The sequence below is a fragment of the Chiloscyllium punctatum genome, chromosome 28, assembly GCF_047496795.1.
Source record: "Chiloscyllium punctatum isolate Juve2018m chromosome 28, sChiPun1.3, whole genome shotgun sequence".
NCBI classification, from domain to species: Eukaryota; Metazoa; Chordata; class Chondrichthyes; order Orectolobiformes; family Hemiscylliidae; genus Chiloscyllium; species Chiloscyllium punctatum.
Genome location: NC_092766.1, coordinates 6942991 through 6955953, shown reverse-complemented (window position 1 = coordinate 6955953; position 12963 = coordinate 6942991). Strand labels below are relative to the sequence as shown.

Below are 12963 nucleotides of genomic sequence, written 5' to 3'. Positions count from 1 at the left end.
GAGGGAGAGAGAGAGATGAGGGAGAGAGAGAGATGAGAGAGAGAGAGATGATGGAGAGAGAGAGATGATGGAGAGAGAGAGATGATGAGAGAGAGAGAGATGATGAGGGAGAGAGAGAGATGAGGGAGAGAGAGAGATGAGGGAGAGAGAGATGATGGAGAGAGAGAGATGATGGAGAGAGAGAGATGATGAGAGAGAGAGAGATGATGAGGGAGAGAGAGAGATGAGGGAGAGAGAGAGATGAGGGAGAGAGAGATGATGAGGGAGAGAGAGATGATGAGAGAGAGAGAGGGAGATGATGAGGGAGAGATGATGGAGAGAGAGACGATGAGGGAGAGAGAGACGATGAGGGAGAGAGAGATGATGAGAGAGAGAGAGATGAGGGAGAGAGAGACGATGAGGGAGAGAGAGATGATGGAGAGAGAGACATGAGAGAGAGAGAGAGAGATGATGGGGGAGAGAGAGAGAGATGATGGAGAGAGAGACGATGAGGGAGAGAGAGAGATGATGGAGAGAGAGACATGAGAGAGAGAGAGAGAGATGAGGGAGAGAGAGAGATGATGAGGGAGAGAGAGATGATGATGGAGAGAGAGAGGATGAGGGAGAGAGAGAGATGATGAGGGAGAGAGAGAGATGATGGAGAGAGAGAGATGATGAGGGAGAGAGAGAGATGATGGAGAGAGAGAGATGATGGAGAGAGAGAGATGATGAGGGAGAGAGAGAGATGATGGAGAGAGAGAGATGATGAGGGAGAGAGAGAGATGATGGAGAGAGAGAGAGATGATGAGGGAGAGAGAGAGATGATGGAGAGAGAGAGATGATGGAGAGAGAGAGAGAGATGATGAGGGAGAGAGAGAGATGATGAGGGAGAGAGAGAGATGATGGAGAGAGAGAGAGAGATGATGAGGGAGAGAGAGAGACGATGAGGGAGAGAGAGAGATGAGGGAGAGAGAGAGACGATGAGGGAGAGAGAGAGATGAGGGAGAGAGAGAGATGAGGGAGAGAGAGATGATGAGGGAGAGAGAGATGATGAGAGAGAGAGAGGGAGATGATGAGGGAGAGAGAGAGACGATGAGGGAGAGAGAGACGATGAGGGAGAGAGAGATGATGAGAGAGAGAGAGAGAGATGATGAGGGAGAGAGAGATGATGGAGAGAGAGAGATGATGGAGAGAGAGAGATGATGGGGGAGAGAGAGAGAGATGATGGAGAGAGAGACGATGAGGGAGAGAGAGAGATGATGGAGAGAGAGACATGAGAGAGAGAGAGAGAGATGAGGGAGAGAGAGAGATGATGAGGGAGAGAGAGATGATGATGGAGAGAGAGAGGATGAGGGAGAGAGAGACGATGAGGGAGAGAGAGAGATGATGATGGAGAGAGAGAGATGAGGGAGAGAGAGATGATGAGGGAGAGAGAGATGATGAGAGAGAGATGATGAGGGAGAGAGAGAGGATGAGGGAGAGAGAGATGAGAGAGAGAGAGAGACGATGAGGGAGAGAGAGAGATGAGGGAGAGAGAGAGATGATGAGGGAGAGAGAGACGATGAGGGAGAGAGAGAGATGAGGGAGAGAGAGACGATGAGGGAGAGAGAGAGAGAGATGATGAGGGAGAGAGAGATGATGAGGGAGAGAGAGAGAGAGATGATGAGGGAGAGAGAGATGATGAGGGAGAGAGAGAGACGATGATGGAGAGAGAGAGGATGATGGAGAGAGAGACGATGAGGGAGAGAGAGAGAGATGAGGGAGAGAGAGAGATGATGAGAGAGAGAGAGAGAGAGACGATGAGGGAGAGAGAGATGATGATGGAGAGAGAGACGATGATGAGAGAGAGAGATGATGAGGGAGAGAGAGACGATGAGGGAGAGAGAGAGGATGAGGGAGAGAGAGAGATGAGGGAGAGAGAGAGATGAGGGAGAGAGAGAGATGATGAGAGAGAGAGAGAGAGACGATGAGGGAGAGAGAGATGATGATGGAGAGAGAGAGATGATGGAGAGAGAGAGAGAGATGATGAGAGAGAGATGATGAGGGAGAGAGAGAGATGATGAGGGAGAGAGAGACGATGAGGGAGAGAGAGACGATGAGGGAGAGAGAGAGATGAGAGAGAGAGAGAGAGAGATGATGAGGGAGAGAGAGAGATGAGGGAGAGAGAGAGATGATGGAGAGAGAGAGACGATGAGGGAGAGAGAGACGATGAGGGAGAGAGAGAGATGATGAGAGAGAGAGATGATGGAGAGAGAGAGAGAGATGATGAGGGAGAGAGAGAGATGATGAGGGAGAGAGAGAGATGATGGAGAGAGAGAGAGAGATGATGAGAGAGAGAGATGATGGAGAGAGAGAGACGATGAGGGAGAGAGAGATGATGAGGGAGAGAGAGAGATGATGAGGGAGAGAGAGAGATGATGATGGAGAGAGAGAGACGATGAGGGAGAGAGAGAGAGATGAGGGAGAGAGAGGATGATGGAGAGAGAGACGATGAGGGAGAGAGAGAGATGGAGAGGGAGAGGGAGAGACGATGAGGGAGAGAGAGAGATGATGAGAGAGAGAGAGAGATGATGAGGGAGAGAGAGAGATGATGAGGGAGAGAGAGATGATGAGGGAGAGATGATGGAGAGAGAGAGATGAGGGAGAGAGAGAGATGGAGAGGGAGAGGGAGAGACGATGAGGGAGAGAGAGATGATGAGGGAGAGAGAGAGGATGAGGGAGAGAGAGAGGATGAGGGAGAGAGAGAGATGATGAGGGAGAGAGAGAGGATGAGGGAGAGAGAGAGACGATGAGGGAGAGAGAGACGATGAGGGAGAGAGAGAGAGATGATGAGGGAGAGAGAGAGACGATGAGGGAGAGATGATGGAGAGAGAGAGGATGAGGGAGAGAGAGAGATGATGAGGGAGAGAGAGAGATGATGAGGGAGAGAGAGAGGATGAGGGAGAGAGAGAGAGACGATGATGAGAGAGAGAGATGATGAGGGAGAGAGAGAGGATGAGGGAGAGAGAGATGATGAGGGAGAGAGAGAGGATGAGGGAGAGAGAGAGACGATGAGGGAGAGAGAGAGATGATGAGGGAGAGAGAGACGATGAGGGAGAGAGAGAGACGATGAGGGAGAGAGAGAGATGATGAGGGAGAGAGAGACGATGAGGGAGAGAGAGAGACGATGAGGGAGAGAGAGAGAGGATGAGGGAGAGAGAGAGACGATGAGGGAGAGATGATGGAGAGAGAGAGATGATGAGGGAGAGAGAGAGAGGATGAGGGAGAGAGAGAGACGATGAGGGAGAGGATGAGGGAGAGAGAGAGACGATGAGGGAGAGAGAGAGACGATGAGGGAGAGAGAGAGATGATGAGGGAGAGAGAGATGATGAGGGAGAGATGATGGAGAGAGAGAGATGATGGAGAGAGAGAGATGATGAGGGAGAGAGAGATGTTGAGGGAGAGAGAGATGATGAGGGAGAGAGAGATGATGAGGGAGAGGGAGAGACGATGAGGGAGAGATGATGGAGAGGGAGACGATGAGGGAGAGAGAGAGATGGAGAGGGAGAGGGAGAGACGATGAGGGAGAGAGAGAGATGATGAGGGAGAGAGAGATGATGAGGGAGAGAGAGAGAGATGATGAGGGAGAGATGATGGAGAGAGAGACGATGAGGGAGAGAGAGAGATGATGAGGGAGAGAGAGAGAGATGAGGGAGAGAGAGAGAGAGAGATGATGAGGGAGACGATGAGGGAGAGATGATGGAGAGAGAGATGATGAGGGAGAGGGAGAGACGATGAGAGAGAGAGAGAGATGAGGGAGAAGGCGATGATCGGGACGAGGGGGACAAGGTTTACCTTATAAACATCAAAGTTGTCAATGATGGCATCGAAGCAGGTGTAGAGATCGTTGAGTAAAGTCACTACCTGCAGCGAATCAGAGGAGAGCTTACTGGCTGGTTAGCAGCATCAACATTTAACATTGGACAGCTGCAATGGTGGGAGTTTGGGGGTTCAGCTCAGTGATCTCCTAGTGGGGTGTGGGTGGGGGGCTCCATCCACCAGGTCCCTGGATATTACCCTGTGGTAAGGGGATCCCTGTCCCTGGGTATTACCCTGTAGGGGGGGGATAAGGATCCCAGTCACTGGGTATTACCCTGTTGGGGGGGGGGTAAGGATCCCAGTCCCTGGGTATTACCCTGTGTGTGGGGGATAAGGATCCCAGTCCCTGGGTATTACCTTGTGGGGGGTAAGGATCCCGGTCCCTGGGTATTACCCTGTGTGTGGGGGATAAGGATCCCAGTCCCTGGGTATTACCCTGTGGGGGGGGGATAAGGATCCCAGTCCCTGGGTATTACCCTGTGGGGGGGGGATAAGGATCCCAGTCCCTGGGTATTACCCTGTAGGGGATAAGGATCCCAGTCCCTGGGTATTACCCTGTGTGTGGGGGATAAGGATCCCAGTCCCTGGGTATTACCCTGTGTGTGGGGGATAAGGATCCCAGTCCCTGGGTATTACCCTGTGTGTGGGGGATAAGGATCCCAGTCCCTGGGTATTACCCTGTGGGGGATAAAGATCCCAGTCCCTGGGTATTACCCTGTGGGGGATAAGGATCCCAGTCCCTGGGTATTACCCTGTGTGTGGGGGATAAGGATCCCAGTCCCTGGGTATTACCCTGTGGGGGGGGGGATAAGGATCCCAGTCCCTGGGTATTACCCTGTGTGTGGGGGATAAGGATCCCAGTCCCTGGGTATTACCCTGTGTGTGGGGGATAAGGATCCCAGTCCCTGGGTATTACCCTGTGGGGGGGGGAATAAGGATCCCAGTCCCTGGGTATTTCCCTGTGTGTGGGGGGATAAGGATCCCAGTCCCTGGGTATTACCCTGTGGGGGATAAGGATCCCAGTCCCTGGGTATTACCCTGTGTGAGGGGGGTATGGATCCCAGTCCCTGGGTATTACCCTGTGTGAGGGGGGTATGGATCCCAGTCCCTGGGTATTACCCTGTGTGGGGGATAAGGATCCCAGTCCCTGGGTATTACCCTGTGGGGGATTAGGATCCCAGTCCCTGGGTATTACCCTGTGTGTGGGGGTAAGGACCCCAGTCCCTGGGTATTACCCTGTGTATGTGGGATAAGGATCCCGGTCCCTGGGTATTACCCTGTGTGTGGGGGGTATGGATCCCAGTCCCTGGGTATTACCCTGTGGGGGATAAGGATCCCAGTCCCTGGGTATTACCCTGTGTGTGGGGGATGAGGATCCCAGTCCCTGGGTATTACCCTGGGGGGATAAGGATCCCAGTCCCTGGGTATTACCCTGTGGGGGATAAGGATCCCAGTCCCTGGGTATTACCCTGTGTGAGGGGGGTATGGATCCCAGTCCCTGGGTATTACCCTGTGGGGGATAAGGATCCCAGTCCCTGGGTATTACCCTGTGTGTGGGGGATGAGGATCCCAGTCCCTGGGTATTACCCTGGGGGGATAAGGATCCCAGTCCCTGGGTATTACCCTGTGGGGGATAAGGATCCCAGTCCCTGGGTATTACCCTGTGTGTGGGGGTAAGGACCCCAGTCCCTGGGTATTACCCTGTGTATGTGGGATAAGGATCCCAGTCCCTGGGTATTACCCTGTGTGTGGGGGTAAGGACCCCAGTCCCTGGGTATTACCCTGTGTATGTGGGATAAGGATCCCGGTCCCTGGGTATTACCCTGTGTGTGGGGGATAAGGATCCCAGTCCCTGGGTATTACCCTGTGTGAGGGGGGTATGGATCCCAGTCCCTGGGTATTACCCTGTGTGTGGGGGATAAGGACCCCAGTCCCTGGGTATTACCCTGTGTGGGGGGGATAAGGACCCCAGTCCCTGGGTATTACCCTGTAGGGAGGGGATAAGGATCCCAGTCCCTGGGTATTACCCTGTGTGTGGGGGACAGGGATCCCAGTCCCTGGGTGTTACCCTGTGTGTGGGGGATAAGGATCCCAGTCCCTGGGTATTACCCTGTGTGTGGGGGATAAGGATCCCAGTCCCTGGGTATTGCCCTGTGTGTGGGGGTAAGGACCCCAGTCCCTGGGTATTACCCTGTGTATGTGGGATAAGGATCCCGGTCCCTGGGTATTACCCTGTGTGTGGGGGATAAGGATCCCAGTCCCTGGGTATTACCCTGTGTGAGGGGGGTATGGATCCCAGTCCCTGGGTATTACCCTGTGTGTGGGGGATAAGGACCCCAGTCCCTGGGTATTACCCTGTGTGGGGGAGATAAGGACCCCAGTCCCTGGGTATTACCCTGTAGGGAGGGGATAAGGATCCCAGTCCCTGGGTATTACCCTGTGTGTGGGGGATAGGGATCCCAGTCCCTGGGTGTTACCCTATGTGTGGGGGATAAGGATCCCAGTCCCTGGGTATTACCCTGTGTGTGGGGGATAAGGATCCCAGTCCCTGGGTATTACCCTGTGTGTGGGGGATAAGGATCCCAGTCCCTGGGTATTACCCTGTGTGTGGGGGGTAAGGATCCCAGTCCCTGGGTATTGCGCTGTGTGTGGGGGATAAGGATCCCAGTCCCTGGGTATTACCCTATGTGTGGGGGGTAAGGATCCCAGTCCCTGGGTATTACCCTGTGTGTGGGGGGTAAGGATCCCAGTCCCTGGGTATTACCCTGTGTGTGGGGGATAAGGATCCCAGTCCCTGGGTATTACCCTGTGGTGGGGGGGTAAGGATCCCAGTCCCTGGGTATTACCCTGTGTGGGGGTAAGGATCCCAGTCCCTGGGTATTACCCTGTGTGTGGGGGTAAGGATCCCAGTCCCTGGGTATTACCCTGTGTGTGGGGGATGAGGATCCCAGTTCCTGGGTATTACCCTGGGGGGATAAGGATCCCAGTCCCTGGGTATTACCCTGTGGGGGATAAGGATCCCAGTCCCTGGGTATTACCCTGTGTGTGGGGGGTAAGGATCCCAGTCCCTGGGTATTACCCTGTGTGTGGGGGTAAGGATCCCAGTCCCTGGGTATTACCCTGTGTGTGGGGGATAAGGATCCCAGTCCCTGGGTATTACCCTGTGTGTGGGGGATAAGGATCCCAGTCCCTGGGTATTACCCTGTGTGTGGGGGATAAGGATCCCAGTCCCTGGGTATTACCCTGTGTGGGGGGTAAGGATCCCAGTCCCTGGGTATTACCCTGTGGTGGGGGGGTAAGGATCCCAGTCCCTGGGTATTACCCTGTGTGTGGGGGGTAAGGATCCCAGTCCCTGGGTATTACCCTGTGGGGGGGGGATAAGGATCCCAGTCCCTGGGTATTACCCTGTGGGGGGTAAGGATCCCAGTCCCTGGGTATAACCCTGTGTGTGGGGGATAAGGATCCCAGTCCCTGGGTATTACCCTGTGTGTGGGGGGTAAGGATCCCAGTCCCTGGGTATTACCCTGTGTGTGGGGGATAAGGATCCCAGTCCCTGGGTATTACCCTGTGTGTGGGGGGTAAGGATCCCAGTCCCTGGGTATTACCCTGTGGGGGGTAAGGATCCCAGTCCCTGGGTATTACCCTGTGGGGGGGGGATAAGGATCCCAGTCCCTGGGTATTACCCTGTAGGGGGGGGATAAGGATCCCAGTCCCTGGGTATTACCCTGTGGGGGGTAAGGATCCCAGTCCCTGGGTATTACCCTGTGGGGGGGGGATAAGGATCCCAGTCCCTGGGTATTACCCTGTAGGGGGGGGATAAGGATCCCAGTCCCTGGGTATTACCCTGTGGGGGGTAAGGATCCCAGTCCCTGGGTATTACCCTGTGTGTGGGGGATAAGGATCCCAGTCCCTGGGTATTACCCTGTAGGGGGGGGATAAAGATCCCAGTCCCTGGGTATTACCCTGTGTGGGGGTAAGGATCCCAGTCCCTGGGTATTACCCTGTGGGGGGGGATAAGGGTCCCAGTCCCTGGGTATTACCCTGGGGGGATAAGGATCCCAGTCCCTGGGTATTACCCTGTGGGTGGGGGATAAGGATCCCAGTCCCTGGGTATTGCCCTGTGGGGGATAAGGATCCCAGTCCCTGGGTATTGCCCTGTGGGGGATAAGGATCCCAGTCCCTGGGTATTACCCTGTGTGTGGGGGATAAGGATCCCAGTCCCTGGGTATTACCCTGTGTGTGGGGGATAAGGATCCCAGTCCCTGGGTATTACCCTGTGTGTGGGGGGTAAGGATCCCAGTCCCTGGGTATTACCCTGTGTGGGGGGGATAAGGATCCCAGTCCCTGGGTATTACCCTGTAGGGGGGGGATAAGGGTCCCAGTCCCTGGGTATTACCCTGTTGGTGGGGGATAAGGATCCCAGTCCCTGGGTATTGCCCTGTGGGGGATAAGGATCCCAGTCCCTGGGTATTACCCTGTGGGGGATAAGGATCCCAGTCCCTGGGTATTACCCTGTGGGGGATAAGGATCCCAGTCCCTGGGTATTACCCTGTGTGTGGGGGATAAGGAGCCCAGTCCCTGGGTATTACCTTGTGTGTGGGGGGTAAGGATCCCAGTCCCTGGGTATTACCCTGTGGGGGATAAGGATCCCAGTCCCTGGGTATTACCCTGTAGGGGATAAGGATCCCAGTCCCTGGGTATTACCCTGTGTGTGGGGGGTAAGGATCCCAGTCCCTGGGTATTACCCTGTGGGGGGGGGGTAAGGATCCCAGTCCCTGGGTATTACCCTGTAGGGGGGGGATAAGGGTCCCAGTCCCTGGGTATTACCCTGTGGGTGGGGGATAAGGATCCCAGTCCCTGGGTATTGCCCTGTGGGGGATAAGGATCCCAGTCCCTGGGTATTACCCTGTGGGGGATAAGGATCCCAGTCCCTGGGTATTACCCTGTGTGTGGGGGATAAGGATCCCAGTCCCTGGGTATTACCCTGTGTGTGGGGGATAAGGATCCCAGTCCCTGGGTATTACCCTGTGTGTGGGGGATAAGGATCCCAGTCCCTGGGTATTACCCTGTGTGTGGGGGATAAGGATCCCAGTCCCTGGGTATTACCCTGTGTGTGGGGGATAAGGATCCCAGTCCCTGGGTATTACCCTGTAGGGGATAAGGATCCCAGTCCCTGGGTATTACCCTGTGTGTGGGGGTAAGGAGCCCAGTCCCTGGGTATTACCCTGTGTGTGGGGGATAAGGATCCCAGTCCCTGGGTATTACCCTGTGTGTGGGGGATAAGGATCCCAGTCCCTGGGTATTACCCTGTGTGTGGGGGATAAGGATCCCAGTCCCTGGGTATTACCCTGTGTGTGGGGGTAAGGAGCCCAGTCCCTGGGTATTACCCTGTGTGTGGGGGATAAGGATCCCAGTCCCTGGGTATTACCCTGTGTGTGGGGGATAAGGATCCCAGTCCCTGGGTATTACCCTGTGTGGGGGGTAAGGATCCCAGTCCCTGGGTATTACCCTGTGGGGGATAAGGATCCCAGTCCCTGGGTATTACCCTGTGTGTGGGGGATAAGGAGCCCAGTCCCTGGGTATTACCCTGTGTGTGGGGGGTAAGGATCCCTGTCCCTGGGTATTACCCTGTGTGTGGGGGATAAGGATCCCAGTCCCTGGGTATTGCCCTGTGTGTGGGGGTAAGGACCCCAGTCCCTGGGTATTACCCTGTGTGTGGGGGATAAGGAACCAGTCCCTGGGTATTACCCTGTGTGTGGGGGATAAGGATCCCAGTCCCTGGGTATTACCCTGTGTGTGGGGGATAAGGATCCCAGTCCCTGGGTATTACCCTGTGTGTGGGGGATAAGGATCCCAGTCCCTGGGTATTACCCTGTGTGTGGGGATAAGGATCCCAGTCCCTGGGTATTACCCTGTGGTGGGGGGGTAAGGATCCCAGTCCCTGGGTATTACCCTGTGGTGGGGGGGTAAGGATCCCAGTCCCTGGGTATTACCCTGTGTGGGGGATAGGGATCCCAGTCCCTGGGTATTACCCTGTGGGGGGGGGATAAGGATCCCAGTCCCTGGGTATTACCCTGTGTGTGGGGGATAAGGATCCCAGTCCCTGGGTATTACCCTGTGTGTGGGGGATAAGGATCCCAGTCCCTGGGTATTACCCTGTGTGTGGGGGATAAGGATCCCAGTCCCTGGGTATTGCCCTGTGTGTGGGGGATAAGGATCCCAGTCCCTGGGTATTACCCTGTGTGTGGGGGGTAAGGATCCCAGTCCCTGGGTATTACCCTGTGTGTGGGGGATAAGGATCCCAGTCCCTGGGTATTACCCTGTAGGGGATAAGGATCCCGGTCCCTGGGTATTACCCTGTGGGGGATAAGGATCCCAGTCCCTGGGTATTACCCTGTGTGTGGGGGATAAGGAGCCCAGTCCCTGGGTATTACCCTGTGTGTGGGGGGGTAAGGATCCCAGTCCCTGGGTATTACCCTGTGGGGGGGGGATAAGGAGCCCAGTCCCTGGGTATTACCCTGTGTGTGGGGGATAAGGATCCCGGACCCTGGGTATCACCCTGTGGGGGATAAGGATCCCAGTCCCTGGGTATTACCCTGTGTGTGGGGGATAAGGATCCCAGTCCCTGGGTATTACCCTGTGGGGGATAAGGATCCCAGTCCCTGGGTATTACCCTGTGTGGGGGGTAAGGATCCCAGTCCCTGGGTATTACCCTGTGTGGGGGATAAGGATCCCAGTCCCTGGGTATTACCCTGCAGGGGGGGGATAAGGATCCCAGTCCCTGGGTATTACCCTGTGTGTGGGGGATAAGGATCCCAGTCCCTGGGTATTACCCTGTGTGTGGGGGTAAGGATCCCAGTCCCTGGGTATTACCCTGTGTGGGGGATAAGGATCCCAGTCCCTGGGTATTACCCTGTGTGTGGGGGGGTAAGGATCCCAGTCCCTGGGTATTACCCTGTGTGAGGGGGGTATGGATCCCAGTCCCTGGGTATTACCCTGTGTGGGGGATAAGGATCCCAGTCCCTGGGTATTACCCTGTGGGTGATAAGGATCCCAGTCCCTGGGTATTACCCTGTGTGGGGGATAAGGATCCCAGTCCCTGGGTATTACCCTGTGTGGGGGATAGGGATCCCAGTCCCTGGGTATTACCCTGTGTGGGGGATAAGGATCCCAGTCCCTGGGTATTACCCTGTGTGTGGGGGATGAGGATCCCAGTCCCTGGGTATTACCCTGTGTGTGGGGGATGAGGATCCCAGTCCCTGGGTATTACCCTGTGTGTGGGGGATAAGGATCCCAGTCCCTGGGTATTACCCTGTGTGTGGGGGATAAGGATCCCAGTCCCTGGGTATTACCCTGTGTGTGGGGGATAAGGATCCCAGTCCCTGGGTATTACCCTGCAGGGGGGGGATAAGGATCCCAGTCCCTGGGTATTACCCTGTGTGGGGGATAAGGATCCCAGTCCCTGGGTATTACCCTGTGTGGGGGATAAGGATCCCAGTCCCTGGGTATTACCCTGTGTGTGGGTATTTACAGAGTGTAGGGTGGGGTGGGGGGGTGTGTTATTACCTCCATCGGGGTGCTCTCGGCTGACAGGGCAGTGAACCCCACAATGTCACTGAAGTAGATGGTGACACTATCAAACGCCTCCGCTTCGACCATCTCCCCCCTCTTCAGCTGCTCAGCCACCGAGCTACCAATGGGAGAGAGAGAGAGTCCGTTGTCAGGGGGGGTCAGATCGCCGGGTACACCATCGCGACAGCCCCCTCCCCTCCCTCCCCAATCCCACGCCCAACCCCTCTCTGACCCACTCTCCGTCCTCACCGGTCCCTCAGTGTCGCTGGGTCCCAGACCCAGGGTCGGGAAGGGGGACACAGTGAGAATGTCACACTGTGCTCATAATCATGGACAGAGAGTTCACTGCTCTCAGAGTGTCTCCCCAACAACCCCCCACTACTCTCCAACCCCCCCCCCACCCCCCACCCCCCACCCGCACCCAAACCTCACCAACAATCTGGTTCCCTAGCAGGCAAGGAAATCTATCATCCTTACCTATCGCCAATTACCCATGGCTAACCCACCCAGCCTACAGACCCCTGGACACTATGGCCAATTTCCCATGGCTAACCCACTAGTGTACAGACCCCTGGACACTATGGCCAATTTCCCATGGCTAACCCACCTAGTGTACAGACCCATAGACACTATGGCCAATTTCCCATGGCTAACCCACCCAGCCTACAGACCCCTGGACACTATGGCCAATTTCCCATGGCTAACCCACTAGTGTACAGACCCCTGGACACTATGGCCAATTTCCCATGGCTAACCCACCTAGTGTACAGACCCATAGACACTATGGCCAATTTCCCATGGCTAACCCACCCAGCCTACAGACCCCTGGACACTATGGGCAATTTCCCATGGCTAACCCACCCAGCCTACAGACCCCTGGACACTATGGCCAATTTCCCATGGCTAACCCACCCAGCCTACAGACCCCTGGACACTATGGCCAATTTCCCATGGCTAACCCACCCAGCCTACAGCCCCCTGGACACCATGGCCAATTTCCCATGGCTAACCCACCCAGCCTACAGACCCCTGGACACTATGGCCAATTTCCCATAGCTAACCCACTAGTGTACAGACCCCTGGACACTATGACCAATTTCCCATGGCTAACTGACCTAGTGTACAGACCCCTGGACACTATGGCCAATTTCCCATGGCTAACCCACCTAGTGTACAGACCCATAGACACTATGGGCAATTTCCCATGGCTAACCCACCCAGCCTACAGACCCCTGGACACTATGGGCAATTTCCCATGGCTAACCCACCCAGCCTACAGCCCCCTGGACACTATGGGCAATTTCCCATGGCTAACCCACCCAGCCTACAGACCCCTGGACACTATGGGCAATTTCCCATGGCTAACCCACCCAGCCTACAGCCCCCTGGACACTATGGGCAATTTCCCATGGCTAACCCACCCAGCCTACAGACCCCTGGACACTATGGGCAATTTCCCATGGCTAACTGACCTAGTGTACAGACCCCTGGACACTATGGCCAATTTCCCATGGCTAACCCACCCAGCCTGGAGACCCCTAGACACTATGGGCA

General features: G+C 55.5%; 1 protein-coding gene across 2 annotated transcripts in view; it reads right to left on the bottom strand.

The window, feature by feature from the left end:
• LOC140453943 (atrial natriuretic peptide receptor 1-like) overlaps positions 1–12963 on the bottom strand; it is a 132998-nt gene that overhangs the window by 13417 nt on the left and 106618 nt on the right. For both annotated transcript variants that reach the window (XM_072548812.1, XM_072548811.1), the window contains exons 17-18: positions 11404–11527; positions 3814–3882 (exon numbers count right to left, since the gene is read on the bottom strand). In XM_072548812.1, coding sequence (XP_072404913.1) covers positions 3814–3882; positions 11404–11527 — 193 coding nt within the window. The remainder of the gene's footprint in view (positions 1–3813; positions 3883–11403; positions 11528–12963) is intronic.